This window comes from Vicugna pacos, chromosome 35 (assembly GCF_048564905.1).
Source record: "Vicugna pacos chromosome 35, VicPac4, whole genome shotgun sequence".
NCBI classification, from domain to species: Eukaryota; Metazoa; Chordata; class Mammalia; order Artiodactyla; family Camelidae; genus Vicugna; species Vicugna pacos.
Window position 1 is genome coordinate 24846731 of NC_133021.1, and position 27447 is coordinate 24874177.

The following is a 27447-nucleotide window of genomic DNA, read 5'->3' on the forward strand; positions in this document are numbered from 1 at the left end:
CTGGGCTTCTAGATCTCCAGGTACATTCTCTGTTTAGTGTACAAAATAATCTTCCACATACTCCAGAGTTTCTGCTGCAACGCTGACCACGAGGTCAGGAAGGTCCGGGCTCTGGGCACTCTGCTGCTCGTGTTTCTCTGCAGGAAGGATCTGCTTCCCTAGGAAGGGGCCCCCAGCTGCATCTGTGTGTGCCACCACCCCTTGGTCTACTCTGGGCCATGAAAGTCCCTTCCAGATATGAATTTAGTGCAAATCTGTTCAAGGACAAATCTGGTAAGTTAACCCACTGTGCCACTTTCTTAAGGCTCAATGGATGGTTTAGATTCACGGAGAGATCGTGTAAACTGGTGGCACAGTTGTTTAATTTGTTATTCTGCTTTTTGATACCAGATTGTTCAAACAGTCCGTCTTTTCTGGAAGCTAAATCAGCAAAAATAATGGATAAGGTACTACTTCTGTCACTTTGAACATAATGTTGATCTCTGTCCCCTTTTTTCCTCACCAGAGAACACTCTCAGACACGGTAACTTGGGCTTGTGGTTAGACCACGTGAACGTGTTCTAGCCAAACACTGTGATACCTGCAATTCTACCTTGTTTCAGAACCACCAGCATCTTTCTTCCTGGCGCACCTTCATGCTGTATGTTTTCACTGCATTCTTATTCACAATTTTTTGGCTGCATAATATTGACCATCTAATTTATTCTTGATCTTGTAGACACTTATATCAACCTTCTCCTAAGATGGCAGGCTCTTCAAAGTGATGTCCAGTCCGGGCTTCCAAGGCTGCTTCTCCTCACAAGGGTCCTTAGCTGACTTTGTTAGGTGAGTCTCTGTTATATGGCCCCACTGAACTAAATACCAGCTGGGCAGGTGAAAGAAGACAGCAGCTTCCATTTGGTTAAAGGGTTAACAAAGTAATTTAAATGCCTATCTTTGATGACCCAGATGTGGCACAGGCACGTAGCTCAATTACTGTACCAAAAAAAACCATAACAAAACAAAACAAAAAAAACTACTTATTTGCAATTGCAAATGGGAAAGATGGTTCTCACAGCAATCCTTTAGCACCTGGAATGTTGGAACATTCTGCTGGTTAATCCACTACGAACACAGTGATTTCACCATGTGCGTGAAAACCATACGAAGATACAAATTTCTGAAGAAGCATCAGTTATTTTAAGTCTTCCCAAAGAGGATGATTTAACCATGTGGCTTCAGAGACGTATTTCTTTACATACTGGTTTGGAAACGTGACTTTTCATTTCTATCAAATGACTGGGTGCTCGTGTTTCATTCCACGTTTCCTTGGGCATGTATGGAAAGTGAAGCAATAGCTATCAGTGTGTTGGCTCTTTTAACAAAAAAAAAAAAAAAGAACTTCACAAGCAGCTGAGGATGCCGTGTGTTTTATTCATGTGTTCAGAGGGTTCAAACAGAAAATCAGGTACGTTAACCCCAGTAATGGTTTGATTTTTTTTCACCCAGTTTAGAACAAGAACCTGACTTAACATGTACACCAATGTTAGGGATCATAAAGGATTTAGTGAATAGAAAGTCTACTGAAGTATGAGTCAGAGAGTAAAACTGTAATTCTAGTTCTCATCTCCATTCTGCTACTGGCCACCTGCATGACTTTGGGCAAGGAACCCAAAGATTCCTTCAAGGAATCTTTCCTATTTTTAAAATGAGGAGTTGCACAAGAGGTATTACAAAGCACCTTTGGTTCTCAAATTCTATGGTGTGTACACAGAATAGAACACAAGGAAATGAAAGATTTTCCCTTTTTTGGTTATAAATACATTCACTGTGACACATTCAACAGGGCAGAACCAGTCTATAAGACAGCCCCTGAGATAGATTTATGCAGGCCCCACGATACAGATGAGTTCCACCGTAACTTCTCTGTGCCTCAGTTGCACGTGAAAGGGAAATAATACTTCCAACCTCACGAGATGATTTGATTTATGAGCACCATGCAGGATGGTGCCTGGCACACCGTAAGCACTGGATAAGCATTCTGACCAGTGTCGTTATAATCTAGGTTGGTGGAACATTCATTTCCCCGTGACTGTCCTCAGCCGGCTGCCATTCCCGGAAATACTCCCAGAGACCCCCCCCCCTTTCAGCACAGCCATCGTTAGAGCTCCTGAAGTTGCCCCCAGGACTCCTTCCACCAACAACCCCTATGAAGTACCCTCGCCCCAGCACTGCAGGTGCTGATCATGGAGCCTCTGCAGCCGAGGCTGTAATGGCAAAGATGCCAGACAAAGCTCTCCTTCCTTCCCCTCCCTCCCCCTCCTCCACTCACAACTGTCTCTAAAGACACCAAGGCCACAGTCCCTGCTGGACCTCGTGGAATGAGCAGCCCCTACTGTCTCACACAGGATCCTGGGTAAGTGAGCTGGGGCAGCGCAGGAAGTTGGGAGGAGGAATCTGTGCTTGTGTTTTTGCTGAGATTATGGTAAAAGGGACAAAGTAGGATGATTGTAGCCACGTACCATGGTAGAGAGAGACAGGTTTATTCCTATCAGCCTGAGTTGCATGGCAGAATTCAGTCTCCACCAAGAAAGTCATTATTATAAATAACAAGGCTTTTGTTGGCTAACTCAAAAATCCACCATTATAACATGACAATGACTTACAAATGGAAAACATACCCTGTTCATTAGTCAGGGACTGCGTTAATTGCACGGTTTTGATCAAACTGCTATTCTAATAGACATGACAGTACATTTTAACTATTATTCCACCATATTAAAATCTATGAAAATATTCAAGCAAGTGATAAGTCTGATTTAAGGGGTAAATACATGTCTGAATTTATTGTTGGCAAAATATAGCTTGCAGCTTCAAAAAAATAAATGTACCAAAACTTTTTGCTCTGGGCTTCATTTACAATGACATATACATGAAATATAACTGACAAATTACATTATCCTAACTCAAGAAAAAACTATTTTAATTTTAAGAGACAATGATTGCTCTCCTAACTCGTAAGACCAGAACATACTACATCACTAACCCTGAGAGTTTTTGCATGGATATATGTGCACATATTTTTATATTTAAAAATATCCCTTAAAATGTGAAATCATACATTATATGTATTTAGCTTTTTTGTGAACATTAAAGTCAGTTTAAATAAAATTAAAACAGACCCCTTAGAGTTAAATTTGAAAGAAAGATAATGCGTTACATGAGATTATTTGATTAGTTTTAAAAGAGGATGCTTACTATTAGAAGTCAGGATTCCAAATATCATAGTGGCGTTTCTTCTCACAGTTTTGTCTTCATGAGTGAGCAGCTTAGTTAAAGGTTCCACACCTCCAAGTTCAAGGAGGGTTGCTTTGTTTTCCTCACCTGAAATAAAATCATACATGGATAGCAGTACCATCAAAATTCTTCTCTGTGTCATTCCAATTTCTGATTTGCCATTTGCCTTTCACATTCCTCTGCTTCCAAGTATATTTCTCTTAGAATAAACTTTAGAGCACAGGTATCCTAAACATTTGCTGCTCTTGCATCTCCAAATGATTACAAAGCCGGCTCCCTCTTGTCATTTGGTCCTGAGCCCACGTTGCACCTTCTGAGAGGTCTCCTCTGACCACCCTACCTATGTCATCACTACATCCCAGGCTTTCTGATCTCTCTTTACCCTGCTTTATTTTCTTCATACCACTTAACGACTTCTGTGCATTACTTGCTTACTCCCCTATAATTTAACCTTCCATGAACACAGATACCCTGTCTGTCCTATTCTCTCATAACCTCAGTGCCTAGCACAGTGCCGGGCATGTAATAATGGGCACTCAATCATACTTACTTGCATAATTAATTATAAAAATTAATTAACACACATAGTCCCCACTTCAAGTTAAAGCATGTGTGATGGAGTTTAGAGGGTTCATTTTTCTCCTAATGGGTTTGCCTGCAGCCAGCAGGGAGGTGCATGCACAGAGGGGAGCCATCCAGGTCACTGGGTACTCCTTAGTTCTGGCAAAAAAAGCCCCAGAACCAGATTATTGAGGCTGAAGTTGAGCCTAACTGTAGAAGCAGTTTATCCATATCCTGACAAGTGAGGTATCGTTCTGCAAAGTACGGAATAATGTTTAGGTCCTGATTAATTTCAGCTTTTCAATTTCACTGGCTATGAAAATACAGGTTTCACTTTCAAAATTAATTTAGGAGTATAATAAAGTCTTTTAAACTTTTTCACCTCAGTTTTCTCATAAAATTAAAATATTTTGTACTTAAAGTTATAGGTTCATTCTGATAACACAGTTCTCAAAACACGGACTGTTACCTTCCCGTGGAATTGCCCTGTGTCTAAGTGGTTAAATCTGTTGCTTGATAAGAATATGCTGGTATATGCATTGCTGACTATGACAGACATCCTTCTCAGATCTTCCATATTATCTGCATTTTATTGGAGTTCTAAAAGTTAATTTCTTGGATGAAAATATTTTGTAAAATAAACTTTAAGGATAAATTTTAGGATACTTAAATAAATGGTGGCTTCACAGAATAGAGAAATATTCCTTCTTTTTCAGTTTTCTAAAACAGTTTGTGTATAACTGGTATTATTTCTTCCATAAGTGTTTGGTATAATTCAGCAGTGAGAACATCTGGACCTGAAGGATTTTTTTGAGGTTTTTAACTACAGATTTCCATTTCTGTAATAGATAAGGGTTTTTTTTTAGGCTATCTGTTTTTTCTTTAGTGAGCTTTGAGAGTTTGTTCCTTAAAATGAATTTGCTCAATTCATCTAAGTTGTAGAATTTATTGGCATCAAATTGTTCATAATATTCATATTATCCTTTTAGTCTATCTGTAGATCTGTAGTGATGTGCCCGCTCTCATTCTTCATCTCAATAACTTGTCTTCTCTCTTTTTATTTATCAGTCTGGCTAGAGGTTTTATTATTCTTATCGATCTCAAAAATCCAGCTTTCCATTTCATTGCTTTTGTCCATTCTTTTTCCGTTCTCTGTTCCATTGATTTCTATCCTTATTGCCAATGACTGGGTTTAATTTGTTCTTCTCTTTCTATTTTCTTAAAGTGGAAGCTGAGGTCATTGATTTGAGAGGTGTTGTTTTCTAACAGACATTTAGTGCAATATATAAATTTCTCTCTAAATACTCTTTTAGTAGCATCCTACACATCTTTATATGCTGTGTTTTCATTTTCAGTGTAGATTTTCCTTTTGACTTTCACGCATAGGTTACTTAAAGTGTGTTATCTAATTTCTAACTAGTGATTGTCCAGAGTTCTTCATGTTATTGACTTTTACCTTAATTCTAATGTGGCACAGCGTATATTTTGTATGACTAGAACTCTTTTAAACTTATTAAGTCTTGTTTTATGGCCCCTTTTCCAAGTCTTGTATGCACTTGAAAAGAATGTATATACTCTGTTGTTCTTGGAGTGTTCTATAAATATAAATTAGGTTAAATGCATTTATATTGCTATTCAAATCTATTATATCCTTACAGATTTACTGTCTAGTGGTTCTTTCATTTATTGAGAGAAGAGTGTCAAAATCCTCAGCTATAATTGTGGGTGTCTATTTCTCTTTGCATTTCCAGCTTCATGGATTTTGAAGGTCTGACATTAAGTACATAACTGTTGAGGATTTTTCATAGCATCTTAGTTAACTGACCCCTTTATTATTATTATAACATGGCCATCTTTACCTCTGATACTGCTCTTTTCTCTATTTGTGTGATACTAATACAGCCCCTCCAGCTTTCTTTTGATGAACGCTGGCTAGCATAGGGTATCCTTTTTTCACCCTTTTACTTTCAAGTTATTTGTGTCATTATATTCTAAGTGCGTTTCTTGAAGGCAGCATGTAGTTTGGTGAGCACCAGGCATCTTTCCATCTAATCCTGTTGGGTGCTTTGTCTGACTCTGACTAGTCCCCACATGTGGACATGTGAATCAAGCTGAACACCTGAGTGGAACCCTTTACAGATCTCCTGAGTTCTCTCTGTGTGCAACTCTTTCCTGTCTGTTACTCTGTCCTGAAAACTCTTGCAGCCTTTGTCTCTTGCTGCCTGGATTTTCAGATCTATCGTCTCAACTCAGAGGGTCCACCACAGGTTATCCCTTCCCATGCTGTGGCCTGGAAACTCTCTGAAATCGGCAAGCTGGGGATAATCAGGGGACATGTTTCCTTTCTTTCCTGTCTGTCAACGGTTGAGCTCCTTCAGTGCCTGGTATTCAGCATTTTGCTAACTTGTATTTCACATGTTTTTCTGTTTTCTTAGTTGTTCTGGGCAGGAGTGTAAATTTGGCCCCTTACTCCATCTTGGCCAGAAGGCAAACCCCCAACATTTAAGAGAATATTTCAGAAAATACTACTGATAGAGAACACCAGACTTACAATAATTTCTGTTTTGATTTCAGTAGTTTCTAATTTCAACTGATTTCATGTAATGTACATGCCTACCTATTTCTTTAAATCCTGTCACATAAAAAGAGATGACGCCTGATGACTCTGCAAAGCTGAGTGGGACTCATGCTGCTATACAGACGCATGATCCAGTGTCTCCCTGAAATTTGACCCTGTAGTCTACACAATCTGCTGGTGAGCCAGACCTTCCAGCAGCACCCTGGTTTTTATCAGAATTCTCAGTGATGACTAAAGAGGTGATGGTGGTGATTAGCCAGGTGAGCATTTTACCATTTGCTAATTGAATGATTTGTTGTTCCCTCATACAAGTCACTGAAGCAACGTTTCAAGTATCATTTCTTTAAAATCAAATTGCTCCCATCTTAGCTTAAAAAGGTCTTGTTAGAAATACCAAGTTATGCTAAACTCTTCAAATATTTCCACTTACATTGTTACATAGTATAGTAAAGTTCTACTTTTATTACCACTCAGAATGAACTAAACCTTTCAATAGAATCTAATGTGTAATATTTACAATGTTTTAGTAAACTTTGTATTTTACAACGATTTTAATTTTACAGAAAAATTTCAGAGATAATACAGATATTTCCCACACCCCTGTCATTAACACTTTACACTAGAAGGGGCATTTGATGCAATTAATGAACCAATATTGATATATTCTTATTAATGAAATTCCATAGTTTATTCAGATTTCCTTACTTCTAGCCTAATGTTCTTTCTCTGCTCCAGGACCCTATCTGGGACCCTACGTGACATTTCATCATTGTGTGTCCTGAGCTCCTCTTGGCTGTGACAGTTTCTCAGATATTCCTGGTTTTTGATAGCTATGACAGTTTTGAGGAGTACCATTTAGGTCATTGTAGAATGTCTCTGAGTTGGAATTTGTTTGATTTTTTAAAAAACCATATTTGGGCTGGGGTTATAGCTTTGGGGGGAAAATAACACAGAAGTAAAGTGTCATTTTCATTGTCAATGTCATGTCAAGGGCACCTATTATTAAATGACGGATCCCTGTGGCTGTTGATTTTGATCACCCGGTCAGGCTTCTATGCTAGAAACTTACTTTCTTCCCGCTGTGCCCGTGTTGCACTCTTTGGGAAGATGTCACTATGTACAGCCCCTAAAAAGTGGGAAGTTACATCCCACTTCCTTGAAGGAGTAGTATCTACCTAAATTGGCTTCCTTCTGCCTTGGAGATTTGTCTTTTCTCTCCCATTTGTTTACTTATTCAATCATTTATCCATGTAGATTCACAGATGTTTATTTTCTTCTTTGGGTTATAATCTAATTCTTCCCTTCCCTTCCCTTCCCTCCTTCCTTCCTTTCCTTCCTTCCTCCCTTTCTTTCTTTCTTTCTCTTCTCAAATTGTTCCAGCTTTGATCCTTGGGAGTTCTTTCAGCTCCTGTGTCATTCACAATTTTTTAAACTGCAGTGAAACCTTCAAAATGATTGTTCTATCCAGTGACTACATTACAGGTGGGGAGATATAGTACTTCCAGGTAATGCATTAAATTAAAGTCTGGTTGTTTGAAAGAATTCATCTGACAGAAAGTTAAAGGCTGGGGAGAAAACGGTCCCTAATGTAGTAAATATTTTAAGAAGTTAATGAAATAGAAAGGCAAACTGAAAAAATCCAAACCTTTTAAGGCAAATCTATAAATGGCTTCACACACGTCAGCCAAAACTTCTTCTTCTGGGGAATTAAGCAATAACATCACCGTGGCTGCATTTTTGCTTTCAATTGTTAATGGATCAAACTGAAATGCAGAGAGAAAAACATCAGAGTCACACATGAGCTTTAAAAAGCACATAAAACATGAATGATGTCTGGAAACTTAAAGAGAATATAATCTTACAAAAAAAGGATGTGGTCATTGCCCACAAAGTGCACTGTGGAGTTTTTATTTAAAAAACATTACTGATAGACAGTTGTCGACATTGGTGGCAATGGAATTCCTGAGGTATGGAGGAAGAAGCAAAGCATTCTAGAATCTGGCAGGTGCAGTTTCTCAGTTTAGTCAGGCAGAATCAAACAAGTTACTTAAGCTGCTAGAATTTCAGTTTCCTTTGAATAATGGGTATAATACCCTATCACAAAGGGTTAAGGAGAGGATTAGGGATCATCATACATAAAGCACTTAGCACATTGTCTGGCACATGCTAGCTGCTCATTAAATAACATGTATTAGTGTAATTCTTAGTCAATACACAAGAATCCTTATGAACCTGTATATACTCAATGCCCTGAGAGTCTCAGGGAAGAGTACCTGCTTTCCAACCACTACACCTTTTCTGGGAAAGCAGGAATTACATGTGTGAAACAACTAGAAAGCAAAAGGAAACAGCATATGAAAGCATGCAAAACAGGTAAAATCTGGAACAGGGGAAAAGGCAATGCAGTATAAAGAAAAAGTAGAGGACTCTACGAAGACGTGTATCCTGCTGTGAGGTCTTGAGCATTCATGTGTAGCTGAAATGAACAATAACAAACTCATGGCCCCTCTGGGCTTTCTTGGGTCAAAGAAAAAACAAATTATTACACTATTTTTCTTCCATTTCCAGAGACCGTAAAAGAGGAATTTCTGTTTATATTAAAGGAAAAAAATTGAATTTCAGAGCTTTAGCTGGTTCTTTGTGTTGACTCTTCTAAATGGACACCATAATGTGTTTTGGAATATAACAGAAAGTTAATGTCCAGTTTCAGGTGGAGGATGGAGAATTAGATTACTCTGAGTAAGGAGACATAATTGTGTGAGGCTAGAAGAGTGAAGACAGAGAGGATGGCAGTAAGCAGTGACCTGAAAGGACACGGCTGGGATGGAAATACCCCTTAAAGGGAAGATGGCTGTTGGGTTTTAGGACAGAATGATCAAACACCCAAACTGAAGCTGTTGTTTGTGCTTCTGTATTAGCAGCTGTAAGAGTTGCAAAAGTCTCCAGCCTTTTATGCTGGAGAGGCTGTGGAGAAAAGGGAACCCTCCTACACTGCTGGTGGGAAGGCAGTTTGGTGCAGCCACTGTGGAAATTCCTCAAAAGACTAGGAATAGACTCACCATATGACCCAGGAATTCCACTCCTGGGCATATATCCAGAAGGAACTGTACTTCAAAAAGACACTCGCACCCCAATGTTCATAGCAGCACTATTTACAACAGCCCAGACATGGAAACAGCCTAAATGGCCAGCAATAGATGACTGGATAAAGAAGATGTGGTATATTTATACAATGGAATACTATTCAGCCATAAAAACCAACAACATAACGCCATTTGCAGCAACATGGATGTTCCTGGAGAAGGTCATTCTAAATAAACTAAGCCAGAAAGAGAAAGAAAAATACCATATGAGATCGCTCATATGTGGAATCTAAAAAATAAATAAATAAAATAAATACAAAACAGAAACAGACTCATAGACATAGAATACAAACTTGTGGTTGCCAAGGGGGCGGGGGTGGAAAGGGATAGGCTGGGATTTCAAAATGCAGAATAGATAAACAAGATTATACTGTATAGCACAGGGAAATATATACAAGATCTTGTGGTAGCTCACAGTGAAAGAAAAAGGTGACAATGAATATATGTATGTTCATGTACAACTGAAAAATTGTGCTTTACACTGGAATTTGACACAACATTGTAAAATAACTATTACTCAATAAAAAAAAAAGTTAAAAAAAAAGTCTCAAGCCCTTTAGACTCTTTTCTGGGGAGACAGATCTTCAGTAAAAGTCTTCCATGCCCCAAGCTTGTGACATTTATGGGTTCCAGTGACGTGAACCGCTGAGAAAATGGGGCCTCTGGGAGAGCCCAGAGGAATGGCTGGGATGGTGTCTGCGACACTGAGCAGGAGAGCATAGGACCTGGAAATCCACAGAAATTTTCAGGGAGAACTTCTTAAAGTATTCAGGGGTGGAGGCTTGAGAATCACCTAAGCTAGGTATTAAAGGGTAACCCCAGAATGCCAGAGGACGTGGAGTCATCTGGGTGACACATATGACTCAGTAACCACATCTTTTTTAATCTGAAAAATTAGGGAGTTGGATTCTATCTCTTAGATCTCTTCTGGGTATAAAATTTTAGGTTTCCATGAAGTACAAAAACATATATGGCAGAGATAATAAATGTTGTGCTGGGGGAGGGGAGATTCATTTAACTGCGGTAAACGGAGAAAGGGCCGTGGAGGTGGTAGAATTTTAGATGTGATTTGAAGAATGGATACAACGGGATGGGTTGAGATAAAGAAGAAAGATATTCAAATGGGGGAAATCACATCAGGAAGGTTTAAAATGGGAATGAATGTTGTGTTTATTGTGAATAAAATAGGAGCTTGACTAAGTAGAAAATACGTGATAAGAAGCAAAAGTATTATTGAAAAATAAGGAAAGGTCAGGCCTCAGTAAATGACCTAGGTCCTCCCTTCACCAACCCTCTATTGAGGAAAATCAACAAAGTTGAAAGGGAAAGAATTGTGATCCAAGAAATTTACACCTTACTAAGTCACCATTCATATGTGAAAAAGACATGTTCAGGCATTCACATGCTCAACACGTGTATCAACTGTGCACTCAAACAAATTCCTGGGAAAATACTACAGCCAAGATTGGGGAGGTCAAAATATAAAAACAATAGTGGTGGATCAATAAATGTGGTAAAATTGATAAACTGAATGATAATGATGGTCTGAATCACAGTGTAATTCTTAAGAAAGGATTTCTTAAGTTATGACACATGGTATGGGAAAAAAAAAGTTAATAATGACTTAGAATTGAAATTCTAGATTATTTCAACAAAACCCAGGGAAATTTTCATTGATTTTATCACTCCCTAAATTATATTGTTCTTAGCCGGCTGTTTCCCCTACTAGAATGAAAGCTGCCTCGAGGCCTGATCTGTATGCCCCAGACGTAGACGAACACTTGCATGTGGTATGCACTCAGCGTCTGTCCAGTAAATGGACGGCTTTCTTCAGGCAAAGGACTATGTTATGTGTCGTCGATCTCCATTACCCGGAATAACACCCGGGATGTGGAAATACTCAAAATGTCTATGAGGGACTGTATGAAAGTGCCTCCGGAAACTTCTTTTTTATGTGGCCTTGAAGTGCCTTCACTGTCCTACTATCTATTAATGCCAGAGAAGATTCTGAATCACAGGTTCACGAAGCCATCAGTGGGCTCCAGGGACACACTGTCTCTCTGAAATTGTATGCAGAACGTTTGGTGTGCATTCTGTGCTGAGAGAGTCCGCAGTCACCACCCTACCCTCATAAGACCCGGTGATCCCCCTGACCAAACCCTTGAGAATCCCAGCCTTCGATCACCTTTTCCACTTAAGACAATTTCCCTAGCATTCTGGCTGGTTACCGTCCCTTCCATTTTAGAACTTTCACTTGAAAGACTTCTGATATTTCAAGATTTTCAAAGCTGATTTTATAAGCATGGGAATAAATATACTCTGTTGAAGCATATAGATTTGTCGTGATCTCCACAGAATGGCTACACTTCTCAAAGGAGCACGGTATGTGAAAATACATTTGAACAAAAACTATGGTAAGGATCTTTGCAACCTCTGTCAGTAGTTTAGAAGACACTTCAGAATGTTGCCAGATCTTCTGGTCATCCTTAAGAAAAAGGTGATGGGGGTACAAGAAACTTAAAGGGAAGAGGAGGTTGCCAGGGGGGGTAGAGGGTGGGAAGGGATAGACTGGGATTTCAGAATTGTAGAATAGATAAACCAAGATTACACTGTATAGCACAGGGAAATATACACAAAATGTTATGATAAATCACAGAGAAAAAAATGTGACAATGAGTGTGTATATGTCCATGAATGACTGAAAAATTGTGCTGAACACTGGAATTTGACACAACATTGTAAAATGATTATAAATCAATAAAAAATGTTAAAAAAATTAAAAAACAAAGGGAAGAGGAAAACCGTGAGAGTTATAATCCTAAGAGCGGTCCCAGGAGGAGAAATACCAGTGCTTGGCAGAGAGTGGAGACATTGGCATGACATCTGTTTTCCCCACAGAGCCTGCAGCATTATAGTAATTTTTTATTAAAAAAGGCGCCGAGAATAAAATGATAGCTGTAACAGAATGCCACATGACTAAATAAATAATACTGGGCTGTAATTACATATCCCATCTGCTTTCCCGTGAGGAACTCACAGTCAGCCACCAACAGGCTGGTTGTGAAATTATAATTTCGTGCTCCATGCAGAATAAATAATGAACCAAAATTATTTAGAAAGAGAATGAAAGAAAGGAAAGGCGTTTTGTAGCTGAGCTTCGAATTTTAAGCTCTGTCAATTAGAGGAGCCAGAGACTTGTAGAGATACTTTCCTACCTCTGTTAAGGAAATAAGACTGTCTGGAATAAAGTTGCCCAGCAGAACTTCAGTGATGGAAGTGTTTCGATTCTGCGTGTCCAATAGGGCATGCACAATCCCCATGTGGCTCATGGGCACTTGAAGTGTAACTAATGCGACTGAGGAACTGAATTTTTCAATTTATTTTTTATTGTTGATTTTAACTGATATAATTTTAGTTATTTTTAATGTAAATCACCACATGTGTCTAGTGGCTACTGTATTAGACAGCACAGGTCTAAAAGAATGTAAAATTACAGAGCTGAACTCAACAGAAACAGGTGAATCATGACAGTTGGAGTGATTTTTATGCTGCTGGTAAGTGCAAATAAAAGGCTCTTCTGATTTCTGTTGGAATGTGTTTACCAACTCATTGTTCTCTGATCACAGGGAGCCAACTGCACAGGAAAAGAGACAGATAAACAGAAGGAGGTAGACTGCACCACTCTAGTATGAATCTTTGGTACAGACTCTCTAGACAGCCGTTAAAATCTGCAAAAGGGTAAAAGTTAAAATGGAAACAGCTAAAATGAACTCTAGTTTGCTTTACAGCCTTAACAGAAACAGCGAATTTTTTTTGAGCAAGTTCAGTAAGCTGACATTTATTTATACAGCTTTGTATATGCGTTATTTATGAATTTATACTATATTTTATTAATTCATGTTGTATCATTATCTGTGATGAGGGAGAAAGATGGGGGAAAGTCCCTGTGACATTTCATTGCTAGAAAAAAAGTCTATGACAGAGTTCAAGGTTGAGCTCTAAGGCTGATGAAAGGGGTCAGGAAGAAACAAGCCCCGGGAGACATCCATCTCAGGGTTTGGTTGCCCACGTGAGGGAGCAGTTACGCTATTGCCTGTTCCTCTGATTTACCGCTCACCGTGCTTGGCTCCCGTATGCACTTAACAAGGAAGAAAAGGTACTGGACTATTAACGTAAATTTTCAGTTAACTTGATACGGAATCACTAAGATTCCAGAGCCAAATCATAGCCTCTTGTGAGTTTAGATACTGTGGATTTATCCACTAAAGTTCATTTGCCTCTGAGATATAAGGGAATAAAATTTCCATACTCTTAAACTCGAAGACCTGACCATGATGGACGTGCTCTAGGTCTCTGGGAATTTAGCCACTAAATTCAAGACCATCAGCTGGTCTTTGACAGCTGGTCTCCCTGCCTCCTTTGACAGTTCTCATTCAAACATCTATAGTTTTGGAGAATGATGAACAGCACCCTTAACTACAAGATTAATAATAACATTTTCAAAGTTCTTATCTAATGCCAGGCACTGTTCTAAGCATCTTTCATTAACTGAATCTTGCCTCACTGCTGTGAGTGGGTGTGACATGGATAGCCTATGAAGTGGACATCATTGCACCCTCCCTGGGGAACACAGAGGTGAGGAGATTCGCCCCAGATCATAGACGGTGGGTGATGAAGTAAGGGTTCAGACTCAGACAGCATAAATCTGAAGCCCATATGCTTAGTCACCAAATCTTGCCTTATACTAAACATTACCTACTGAGGTCACTTCTGTTAATAATTCTTTCATGCAGTCAATCCACAGAAAGTCTGCCTTTTATCAAAGCATCACAAACCACCTTTCAGCCAGACTTGGAAATGATCTAGGAGAGCAGAATATAGTTGAATTGGTTGTTCAAGCCATATCTTTCCCACATTTAGGCATCTTTGTAGCTAATACTCACTTTTACAAGATGAAATGGGGAGCAAGAAACCATAAATGCCCATATTAATGTATGTTTTGACAATGAAAATACTAAGAAAAGCAAAGGGAGCTTTTTGTTTTATTCTTACCACCAAACACTCTGTTTTTCCATCCCCATTGCCCATTTTAACCAGTAGATCAAAGACTAATAAAACTAAAAACCTTTGGAAGCAACGTTTTAGGAAATCATCAAGAAGCAAATTGCCATTAGTCGGCATGGAAAAGTTTATTTTCTCAAGCAATTATATATATCCCTCTTTTAAATCTGGTTTTCATTTATAATTTGTACAACAAACCCTCACAGACTTTGAAGAGGTATACTTTGGGATAGATTCCAAGTTTAGATATTTTAAATTGTGCTATACTGTTTGGAAATATTAGAACATACAAGATAGAAGAGCAGTTAGATATTTCAATACTACTCTATCAGCTTTATTAACATAAAATCAGAGTAGGGGAAGGATGGAAGGACCCTGGGGAAAGGTGACAGTCGGGGACCATTGGTAACTGTCACACCTGCCTTTGGCTGCCCTCAAGGTTGCTGCTGAGACCTTAAGAAGCAACAGCTAGATTTTTGTTAACTTGAATTGTTTCTTAAGTCCTTGGTGTGCCCCTCTGGTATTGTACAGAGGACAATACCACCAAGACATTATAAAATTATGGAAAGTGTATTAGATAAGTCTATCTATTGTTTAATAGTCCCTTAATTCGAATTTTGATCAGAAAGTGTTTGTCACCAAGTACTGTGTTCACGACGCCACTTGCTGGTAATAAGATGTCAATAATGCTATTTTGCAGCAAAAAGAGGGGTAATGCAAACCAGATGCAGTGAAGAAATGAAAGAATTTAGAACATTGTAGGAGTATGTCCAAAGGAGAGCAGCCAGATTGATGAAATCTATTAAGAGACTACCTCTGCAAAGCTTTCCTAGACCTGGGCAGACAGGTCTTCTGCAGCCTTTGTCTCCAGCTGTATTGGAGGATCATACATAAGTTATACGGGGGGGGGGGTGCAACTAAAGGATTCCCAAGACAGCAGATCTTACTGAGTGTTTACTATGTGCCAGGCATTGTGAAACTTCACGTGCTCTATTTCATTGTAATTCATACAACAACCAAAACAAGCTGGACATTACAATTCTCATTTAAGAGATTTTTTTTTAAGGTGAAATATCTTGGCCAAATTTGGGCACGTAGCATGGGTGGTATAGCGGTGAGCATAGCTGCCTTCCAAATTCGGCCACGTCACCAAAATAACAGTGTTTACGAGGGGCAGATCTGGGACGGAGCTCACGTTTGTAGCCACTATGTTCTAGCTGCTGTCGGGAAGATTCCCGCACTAAGCTCAGGTTCCTTCAAACTGTAAAATCCTGTGAGTATGCTGACTGCACACGGTTTTTTTTTTTTCCTATTCACATCTCACTTAAAGAAAAACTGCATCAAATGTCTGTTTCAAAATGTTTCTAAATTGAAAATTGTCCAAGGACATTTCCGTTTTTAACACTACCTTTCAGTAGTTCATAAACTTTAAGGAGAGAAGATAGAACACTGCTTTCATATTTTAATAGCTTTTTAATTCAGATATTGTGATTGTATTCCCATGCTATCAAACATTCAGTGATCTTTTATCAAAATAGAATAATTTATTTAACTAAGCTTTTATTATGAAACATTTTTGTTATTTCTAATTTTTTACTTCTATAATCACTACTGCTATGGAAATAATTTTTTGTATGATCCATGCTTACTTACCATGATGACTTTAAATTATCTTGCATCTTCTAAAACCACCTTGTCCCAAATAGCCAACCTACTGAACATTAAGTTTGTTGAATCCTGCTTTTAAAAGGGAGAGAGAAGGTTTTGTGTTGTGGGGAATGTACTTTTCAAGCATTTGAAAGAGAAAAAGGAGATGAACACAGACTTTTCTCTCCATAGAATTGGAAAATACAGGACTCGTAATGTCCAAACGGTCATCTTCAGACAACTCTACAGACATATCCAATAGCTACAGCATAACTTCAAGTCATTTTAAAAATTCAGTTGGATAATGAACATTAGTGAGAGACTGGCAAGTGTAAATTTAAAGTATTTGAAAGAACAAACCCAAACTATTTGTTCATTAACTAGGCTTATAAACATGCCATCCACATAACTGGAAAAGCTAATAATTACTCTCTAATTGCACTAATTATGTAATGACAACGTTGTAAATGTTTGTTTATATTATGTTAGATTTCTCTGACTAATCTTATCATTAGTCAGACTTTGGACTTCTGCCACTGTGCACTCATGTATACACTGGAACATGCCAAACTGTTTGAACAATTTATTTTTAAAACTGGTTGTTAATGTGCTGCTAGTGTTCAAATCAGAAACTTACCACATCCTTGGGAGGGGGCTCTGCTTCCTTCTTTGTCTTTTTACCCATTCTGGAAAAAGATGCCACAAATGATTAAAATGTCATTTTTACATTGTATATGCACAAATCTCTCAGTTACCTATGTCCCTGGGAGGAAATGTACTTCCCCCTCTAAATTTCACCCTAAGAAGAGGCCATGCAATATATACAGAAATTATTCCACATGTACAAATATGTTATCTACATCCCAAACTTCACAATTTTAAAGGAACTTATTGATAAGATTGTTGGGCATTAGTCCTGCCTTGCAGTTTGGAAAGGAGACTAGATTAATGATGTAAATTTTACTGACATGACAGGTAATGGTTTATCATGCTTACAGCCCACTTAAGGTAGGGCTTGGGAAACTAAATCCAAACCACTTTTGAGGTTTTCAGGAACGTTCTGCCACCAAGGGAGGGATTCTTGTCTGCTTTCTGGCACTCATCTATCCCAAACACCTAGAACAGTGTCTGGACATAGTAGACATTTGATATTTATAAAAATCATTAACTCTGTTTTTCCTGGCAGTAATTACTTTCTGAATGGTATCCAAGATCTATCAAGTCCAAATGAACATTTGTGTCAATTTCTCAAATAACAAAAACTCTTCTCTAATATATTCCACTTTTCAATTAAAAAAAGTAATTGAGAATCTGAAAAGACATATTCTAGGGAAATTGGGGTTACTTCTTGTAAAGATCCTTTCCCGTCTGCCCTTATATGTCCATGCTTAGGAAGATAAAAGCCAACAGAATAGTATACAGAGTTGCTATACCACGAGGAGTAACTCCACCTGGGTAGAGAGAAGGTGTTCCAAGATGTTGGTGACTGTTAGAATAACCCCAGAAATTTTTTGAGTTTTCTCCAATTAAGAGTTTGTAGGGTTATGTTTGGCATTATGGTAACCTCAAATGGTATATTCTAGTCCCAAGGAAATCCCTATAGTCTCAAGAGAAATTCTGAAAAGGAGAAAATCTTTGGAGAGAATCTACAATGTCAATATTAGTTCAAATGGCTTCTCAAGGGACAAAGCAACCCCAAGCGTTAGAGACACTGAACAGAAAAAAAACCACACGTTCAAAGAAACTCACAGTGTCTTCTGAAAGATACCTATTCCAGGTAACTAACTTCAGGTCACATAAATTTCAAGATCTCTGAGGGCCTGGGTAAGCTTACCGTGTGATGTACTATCTCACACTACAATATGTTAAAACATTAAAATGCATCCACATCTCCCATTAAATATAATTTTCATAATAAAAAGTTTGGAAGCTTTGCACTTGAAATGACTTATTTTGTACACCTGGAAATTCTTGTAAAATGAGAAAAAATTTTCAAATGTAACTTTAACATTAATAAAAACATTTAACATTAATTCTCAAATTTTCTTTTCATATTTTAGAGCCAATCTGATTTTTCAGATCTCAAACATCTTTCACAGAAATGTGAAAAGCACACAGATCCTAGACTTTGTGCTTGTAACGTTTCAGGTAGACACACAGACTATTACGGACAGATGAAAATCTTTCCTATGATTTTTCTAGGAAAAAGAGATTTTATAGCTCTTTATAACGAATTCCAAGATATAGCAGCCTTTGATTTACAAAAGATTCCTTATGAATAACATTCTCGAAGCAATTAAGTTACACCTGTAGAAAGTTACTTGAGGTCATCTGATTTTCACTCAGGAATTTATTTTTCCCATTTCAGGACAGTGGTTTTGAGTGATTGCATATTGAAAAATACAGAGGCTGGAATAGCTGAATCATACAGGATTACAGAGATGGATCTGGTCCTTGGCAACATTGCGGAGTGGGAAGCGTTTTGTTTGTTTTTCTCACCATATTGGGAATAACAGTTAATGGGGGAGAAAATATACAGCCAACATAGATCAGGGGCAGAGAGCCCCAGAGATGACCCTAAGGGTTTTTTTTAACTTTGTAAATTAAACATTTCACTTAAAATCAACATGATACAACTAAATCACCTTATTTTATTCTTTAAAGATTTGCTTTCCTTTAAAGCTATAGAGATGTCAAGGGAAGAAAATAAATCCCTTTAACTTTTTGAAGCAAACAAAATCTGTTTTCTTTGACTATTTTACCACTTGCCCATTGGTGTTTTTTTTTTATTGTGCTAAAAATTACATCACATAAAATTTACCATTTTAAATCATTTTAAGTGTACAATTCTATGTCTACTGTACACTTACAAAGGTATTACATTTCATTACAGAGAATTTGGAAAACAAGGAAGGGCACACGGAATTTTTTTAAAAAATCACTCAGAAATAAGCTCAAGGAGATCATCACTATTTTTATGTAGTTCCATTTTTGTGTGTTTTCTATGATTTTTACCTTCCTACCTGGATTTCTGTCCCTTATTCTCAACTTCCCTTCACGGGACCATTTTCTTACTAAATTCTTAAATTAATGGACAAGTTCATGAAATCTCAGTCTCCATTCGTTGCTTCAGTCATCATCAATGGATCAATATGTCATTTAAAATATTTTAAAATCCACTATAGCCAGTCCCCAATTGTTGAGCATTGGTTTCCAGTTTTCTAGAATTGTGGACAGGCAGCAAACGAACATCCCTAGACATAAAATTTCCATCTACCTCTGCAGCAGTTTCTTTAGCATAAGTAGCAGTAAAATAACTGGTTGAAAAGGTATGAACTTCATGGCACTGGACATGAAAGCAAATCTGCTTTGAATGTGCACCGTCTTGATTCTCGGAGAGGAATCATTTTTTTTCACAAGTTTATTGACCTTTCCCCTGAACGTCCAGCCTATGTGATCTTAAACGTTTTCTAATGAGATTTATTTTGAGGATAAAGGATAGAGCAATTGGGGACCCACTTTTTGAGCTGCTCACTGTCAAGTAACAGAATCTTAAGACCCTAAGATCCCCACTCCAGGCCTTAGTTTTGTCACCTGTTTAAATAGGAGACGGTTGGGTCGCTTATGTAAGAAATCCACCAGAACCCCGCTTCTAACACTGCAGGTGTAGGGCAGGGACCCACAGGCCCTCACAACGTGTCCTCCCAGTCGCCCCAGATGTCCCTACCCAGACGGGGAGGGGGCACCTTCTCCTTCCCGAAGTTTTCCTGGGGCCTCTCCAAACCGCGGGGACAGCGGCGCAGCCGCCCGCCTGCTTTACCTGCCGGGAAATGCCGCCCCACAGTCTCTGCTCCGACCTGACGAACCGCAACCGCCGCCCCGCCGCCCCGGCGCGCGCCTCCTGGTCCACTGTTGTGCCCGGTTGCTAGGCGACAGCGGGCCGCGCCTGCGCCAGGGAAGCGCGCGCTCCGCGGTCCGCAGGGCCCATTGTCCTGTCAGGGAGACACAGGTACCCGCAGATCCGTGTGCGTCCCTGTTCCTAAGTCCTGGGCTTTAGGGCAGGATAGACACTGGGAATCCTCCCCTTCTGGTCGTTGAGGGCCCGCCCTAGTGACAACTGTAAATCAGCAGGCAGTGCAGCCTCAGCGTTCGCCTCAGCAAACTCTGTGCGGGTGACTCCCGAATCATCACTTTCTGCCCGTTCTCCGCTGAGGTGCCGGCCGGCATCGCCAGCTTTCCACGCACAAAGGTGTCCAGTCTGTTCCCACAGTACTTACCATGTCCCTTCAAAACCTATTCCTCTCACACCTTTCTTTCCTGTTTCTGCCCTTCTTCCCCAAAGCATGGAACATCTGTTTACCTTCCTCCTCCTCCACCCTCAACTCCAGTCAGCATTTAAGTCATTGGCCCTCCACTTTTTGTCCCCTGTTTCTTTCCTCTCTTAAATTTTTACTGTCACTCTGCTCCAGGTCGTCATCTTTGGCCTTCTCGGTGATGACTTCTGTTTCTCCCTCCATCCATTTCTTCCTTTTACCGCAGATCCACCTTCCAGAAATTACTGCTCTAGACAGGTCATTCCTATACATAAACTTCAGTGGCTTCCTAAAATGCAGTCTAAAGCCATTCGCCCTGCCCCTGTTCTATCTGTGCCAGCCCACCGCTCCCCACAACACAAGCCCCAGCCAAATTACTCTTCCCCTAGATTTTCTCCTGCTTTTCTCTAGATTCTCGCTCACTCTGTTCCTTTAGCATTTCGTCTATCCCACAAATATTTTTTAAGCATCTACCATTTGCCAGGTCATGTACAACTTGTACAGCTCCTGGAATATTCTTTCATTTCTGCTTATGGAAGCCCTGCTCAAATGCCATCTTCGCAAAATGCTCTTTGACTTTAACAAAAAATCTCTCCCTTTCCTGATTTCCCCTCACACTTTCTGAACTCTGTCTCCTCTCTGTTCCTGTGAGTTCTCCAGTCCTAAGAGTGTTGGGTGCTTCTTACATACAATTGCTTCTTTCATATCCTTTTATGTCCTCTTCTCACCTTTTAAATTACCTGATAAACAGCTTTATACATTGTTAACAATTCCTTAAATAAAATTGTCTGTGGTTAAATGACGTGTGATTTCTGTCTCCTGATTGGACCTTGAATAATACACTCCAGTATCTTTAGCCAATCTCTCTCTTCCTTTCAGTATGCAAATACGATGAAGTCTCTTGTTTGCCTCATAAAAAACAAAAACAAAAACAAACTCCTTTGAATCTGTATCTCCTTCTGGCTATCATTCTATTTTTCTCTCTCTTCTTGACCATGAATTTCCCCCAAAGTAGCCTGCGTTTGATACTTCCACATTATTAACCTACACTTACTCTTCAAACCATAGTTTGATCCTCCCGCTAAAACTGCCCAAATCCTTCGTCTACTACTTAGTATTCATCTTTCTTGACATCACTGCTGCCAGTAACTCTCTTGATGATACCTCATTCTTGACACAACTTCCTTGCTTTGCTTGGTACCACTTACTTTTGATACTCCTACTTCTGTGACCATTATTTAAGGTCTTTCCTGTACAGTCTTAAATGTTGATATTTCCCAGTGATCTGTCCCTGGTTCTCTTGTTGTATTTGTATGCTTTTCCAGGGTGATCTTACTTATTTTTGTGACTTCAAATGCCATATATATATATGTATATGTATATGTGTGTGTATATATATATATATATATCTTCCCACCAGACTCCAATACTGAGCTGTAGACTCATATATCTTTTTATGGAAAGCTCCACCTGAAGGTTCACGTTACCCACCTAAACTCATCATCTTCCCAATATAAACATGTTTGTCTATTTATCAAGGGCTACCACCACTTACCTAGATACCCAAGCATGAAGTCTGACAGTCATCGTAGACCTGCTGTCCTTCATATGCAGTTATCTGGATTCCCTTAAAAGTCTCCTGAATTTATTCTCACTTTTCCATTGCCATAGCCCAGGTGCAGAATATCACCATCCTTGGCTTGATTTCATTGAACGAGTGTTCTGACAGGCCTCCCATCCTCTAGCTTTCTCCTGCTTCAGTCCGTCTTCTCCAAGATGACCCAAGTAATCTTTGTCATTTTTCTCTCTCTCTGCTGGTTGCCAGTTACTCCACCACATACATGATGAAATGCAAAAAGAGTCTTAAATTTGCATTCAAGACCTTGTTCCGGGTGACTCCTCTCTACTGCGATAATGTCTCTAATCACTTTTTTAAAAATTAGCAAACTGCTCATAGTTCTCCAGGGACACCATGATGTTTTATGCCCTTCACTCTCCTAATCAGCCTGAAAAATTATCTATTTGTCTTTCAAAATTTATTTTAATCATGATTTCCTCCAGAAAGTCTTAATTGGCTTCTCCAAACATAGTGAACATTTCTCATTTTGTGCCATCAGTGTACCTTATACCTGCTCTGTTTCTGCTATCCTCACATGATACTGTAATGTATTTATGTGTGCATCTCTGCACCTAAATATCCTTCAAATAACTATTATTTGTTGAGTGCTTATTATGAACCAGGCACTTGTGAACTTATTGAAATGCATCATTAACCCCCCACTGTAACCCTATAAGGTACACATGAAAAAACTTGCAAAAGTATTTGGCAGTAAATGGCAGAGCCAGGACTTGAACTGTGGTCAGCTTGATTGTCATAGCCATGTTCTGATCCAACACATCATACTAGCACATTCTGAAAATACAGTGTCATAACAAATTGTAAAGAATTTTCATGAAATAATTAAAATGGCTCTTTTTATTCTTTTTTTTCCCCTGCAGACTTAGTCTTTACTGCACATGTCTAGTTTTGAGGTCTTATTTATACAGTTGTGCACATGTCTAGTTTTGAGGTCTTATTTATACAGTTGGATGAGTTTTGACAAATGTTGACAGCTGTGTGACCACTACCACAATTAAGATATAGAACATTTCCATCATCCCAAATTCCCCTCATGCCCCTTTGAAGTTGGATCTCTCCTTCCATCCCACTTCCCTGGGCACAACTGACCTATTTTCTCTCCTTTTAATTTTGCATTTTTGTGAATATCTTATCTGTGGAACCACACAATACACAACCTTTTCTGTCTGGCTTCTTCAGCTTAGCATAAAGCTTTTGAGACTTGTTCATGGCGTTGCATGTATCAATAGTTTGTTTCTCTCTATTGCTGAGTAGGATTGCACTGCACGGATGTACAACATCCATTTGCTGGTTGATGGACATTTGGGTTCTTTCCAGCTTTGGACTGTTATAAATAAATCTGCTCTGAACAGTTATACACAGGTTTTTGTGTGAACATATGTTTCTCCTTCCTTGGGAAAATACCCAAGAGTGTGATTTCTGGGTCTTATGCCATGTGTATGTTTGATGTTAGGAGAACTTGCCAAACTGTTTTCCAAAGGAATTATACTATTTTTGCATTCCTGTCAGCAGTGAGTCAGAGATTCAATCCCTCTGTATGTCCTACAACACTTGATATTGTCAGGCCTTCTAGTTTTAGTCACTCTATTGGGTGCATAGTGGTATCTCCTTCTGGTTTTAATTTGCATTTCCTCCGTGACTTATGGTGATGAGCTGATTCTCTGTACTTGTTAACCATTTCTCTACCTTCTTTTGTGAAATATCTATTCAAGTATTTTTTTCTACTTTTAACTGGGCTGTTTGTCTTATTATTGAGTTGTAAGAATTTGCTATATATTCTGGATACAGGTCATTTGTCACATATATAATTTGAATTTTTTTTTTTCCTGCTCTGGTTCATTATAATGGAAAATGAAATTTAGAGACCATAATCTAAACATTAAGGTTGCTCATTGCTACTAGGTTGGTCATTCCTTCTAGGTCTCTCAGAATCCTGGTGAAGCTCTGAATTCAACACACATTATAAATCAGAAATCTACAGATCCAGGCTGCGGTTATAAGAGAGATCACTGTGTGGCAGTCATAGGCAACCTCTGGTTCTCTAGCTGTGGCTTCTACTGGGGACTTAAAATCCTCCTTTTCTGTCTCAGAACTACTAAATATAATTAGAAGTAATTCACCCCTCTACATCCCTTGAAGTCCACCATACTGTACTATGACAATCGGTCTGTCAAAACTGTCTCCAGTAGGTAATTCTTTCCAGGACACCACAGGTGACTCCTCATAAGACATCCTCTCAAAGTAAGGAAATCTTCACTGTTTTCAAATTCAGTCAGATCAAACAACCAGTCCAATCTTAACATCTTTGAGCCTGTGAGATCAGTAACCATTTCTGGTTTCAATTACTGTGTCACTTGAAGTTCCACTGCAGACAACAAAATCTGTTCTGGTTAGCAGGGAATTAGAGATTTATAACATTGCTGCAAACACTGGAGAAACAGGTTCTGGGCTGAACTTTTGGAGATGGCTTTCAAAACAATACTGCAGAGCATAATTCACAATAGCATGACATGAAAACAACTTAAGTGTCCATTGACAGATGACTGGATAAAGAAAATGTGTATCTATATACAAATGGAAGATTATTCAGCCATAAAAAAGAAGGGACTCCTGCCATTTATGACAGTGATGATGGGCCTGAGGGCATGATATTGAGTAAAATAAGTCAGACAGAGAAAGACAAATATGGTATGATCTCACTTATATGTGGAACCTAAAAGCATCAAACTCATAGAAACAGAGTAGAATGATGGTTGCCAGGGGCTGAAGGGTCAGGGAAAATGGGAAGATGTTGGTCAGAAGGTATACATTTTTAGTTATAAGATGAGTAAGTTCCAGGGATGTAATGTACAGTATGGTGATTATAGTTAACACTGCTGTATTGTACACTTACAAGTTATTACAAGAGTTGAGCTTTAGTCTTCTCACCAGAACAATGATCACAATGACAGATGCTGGTTATGTGGGGTGAAGGGTATACCAGATACCAACCTTATTGTGGTAATCATTTTTCAATACATATATATCAAATCATCACAGTGTACACCTTAAACTTATACAATGTTATATGTAAATTATATGTCAATACAGCTGGGGGAAAAATACTGCAGAAATGGCCAAACAAGCCAAGGAGTCAGGAGGCTTAAGTCACTTTTGTGCAGAATAATGAGGATTATCTCAAATTAGCATTTATAGTCTCCATTTGTTCTTTTCCTCCTCAACGTTTTTTTTTTTTTTTTTTGGTCATGGAATGGTTATGAAGTGAAGCAGAAGTAGCTAACAAATCAGGCCAGCTCCACTCACACAATGTATGCCTTAAAGAGAAAAAGATTTGTACTTCTTAGACCAACTGCAAGTTCAAAATAAAAATTGAAGTTCTCTTATGAAATTAGTTACACCTGTATGAAATTAAGCTCAGTTTCATAGCTAAAGCCAAGACACACATGCACACACACACACACACACACTCATACACATACACATACTCACACAGTTTCAGTTTAACAGCTTCTGTGGAAATTGTCTATGTTTGGGATCGGCAAGGAAAAGATATCATTTTTGAATAGCACCATAAGTAGATGCATTTATGGCATGTGCAGTGCCTTCAAGATAACACTAATTTAGAAGATAGTTAAATCAAAAAATGATTGATGAATTCACAGACATTATGAAGCATGTCTAGTGAATAGATCTGGTCATACAACCTAAAGATAAATGTTTCAAAAAAAAATTGTCTTTTCAGCAAAGAGGTACCAAAACAAAGACCTTAGGATAAAATATCTAAAGTGCTAAATGAATACGTGGAGACAAATAAGATATATTAGGAACAATGCTTAAATGTGTCTTTTGATGCTTTAATTGCAGGTGAAAGGGTTTACATCAGTAGTTTGTTCCCAAAATCCTATCAGTGAAAAACTCAGTGTTTTTATTACAGAAAAATGTTGGTGTAAACAGTTCTCCACAGATCTATATTGCACAGTAAATGATAGTCTTAACATGGTGAATCCAAGTCACAGTAGTCATCCCTGTTTACAGCTTTATGCAAAAATTAAGATCCAAAAAACACTCTGCCAATTGGTACCAAAGAGGATGACCAGCGAAAATTTTCTCAAGAGTTCCTGAGATTAACAGAATTGAAATTTTGAGTGCAAGAGTGGGTATAAATAATTCTTTGCAAATTTGAAGTTTGGCTTGTTGGCTTAAGAAAAAAATGTGTTAACTAATATTTTGAGCATCTTAATGAACGTGGTCCAAAATTGGGAGGCCCACAGGAACTATAATAATGTGTACTGCCAACATTAATAAATTCAAAGAAAAAAATCACCACTGATGTTTAGCAGGTGTTAAAATCAGAATACCAAAAAATTAGTAAGACCAGCAGAGCAATATGTTTATGCTGGAATAAAAACTTGGTTAAAAACTGGAAGTACTTAATTTGAAAACATTTAAAAAAATTCAGTTATCTATTCATTATCACAAAATATTTCAGTGCTGCACTGGCAAAGTTAAGAGAGTTTTTATGCCTAAAATTTATAAACCTATGAAGTAAAAATTTGCAAAATTAAAGATCAAATTATCTGATAAAGGGTAAGAAAGTAGTTTTCATTCATTAAAGGAAAAGTGACAGTCTGTTATTGGCCACCTCTACTTGTGAAAACGTGGTTGCTGATCAAGGTAATTGTGAAGAGTATGAAAGATTCTGTCAGTAATTACATCCAGCAGTTTCAACCCGCAAATCAGGTGTAGGGGTGTGTGTGCGTGTGTGTGAAATATTTACAGGAACAAATTAAACTTTTCTTTCTTTTTTTCACATTTAACCTAATTTTATTCATTCTTGCCTTGGGATGGGGAATAGATCATTCAGTAAAAACCTACAGTACAAATAAAATATGCCTTATCATTTACAACTTCAAACTACAATAATAATGTACCTTAATTACTTCCATGCACACAAGTCTAACATTACAGGTTTTTTTTTTTTAAATAAACACAATTAAGACTTCTAGGAGCATTTTATAAGAAAGTAATTCCTAATTTTTCTTTGTAGATAGATCAAGCACCTCCAAAATACAAATTCCTATACACGGTGAGAGCTTTACTTAAAATGAATATATAAGTAAATTAAGTATGTGGACAGCCTTAGGACAAGCTGCAGTACATATTCAGCTAAGTAGGAAACAAACCATAGGGCCAAGTGGAAAAAACGTATTTCCAAAAAGTTTCAAAAAC

General features: G+C 38.4%; 1 protein-coding gene across 5 annotated transcripts in view; it reads right to left on the reverse strand.

Annotated features, from left to right (window-relative positions):
* Positions 1-22226, reverse strand: part of ARMC3 (armadillo repeat containing 3) — a 75586-nt gene extending 53360 nt beyond the window's left edge. Inside the window, exons 1-4 of one of the 5 annotated variants that reach the window (XM_072954950.1) lie at positions 22135-22222; positions 16904-16952; positions 8061-8178; positions 3238-3363 (exon numbers count right to left, since the gene is read on the reverse strand). In XM_072954950.1, the coding sequence (XP_072811051.1) occupies positions 3238-3363; positions 8061-8178; positions 16904-16952; positions 22135-22187 (346 nt within the window). In that variant the 5' untranslated portion in view covers positions 22188-22222. Of the gene's footprint in view, positions 1-3237; positions 3364-8060; positions 8179-16903; positions 16953-19993; positions 20036-20086; positions 20145-22134 lie in introns of those variants that run through there. The other 4 variants (XM_072954953.1, XM_072954951.1, XM_031676389.2 and 1 more) reach the window with 4 other exon arrangements.
* Between the last annotated feature and the right edge of the window lie 5221 nt (positions 22227-27447).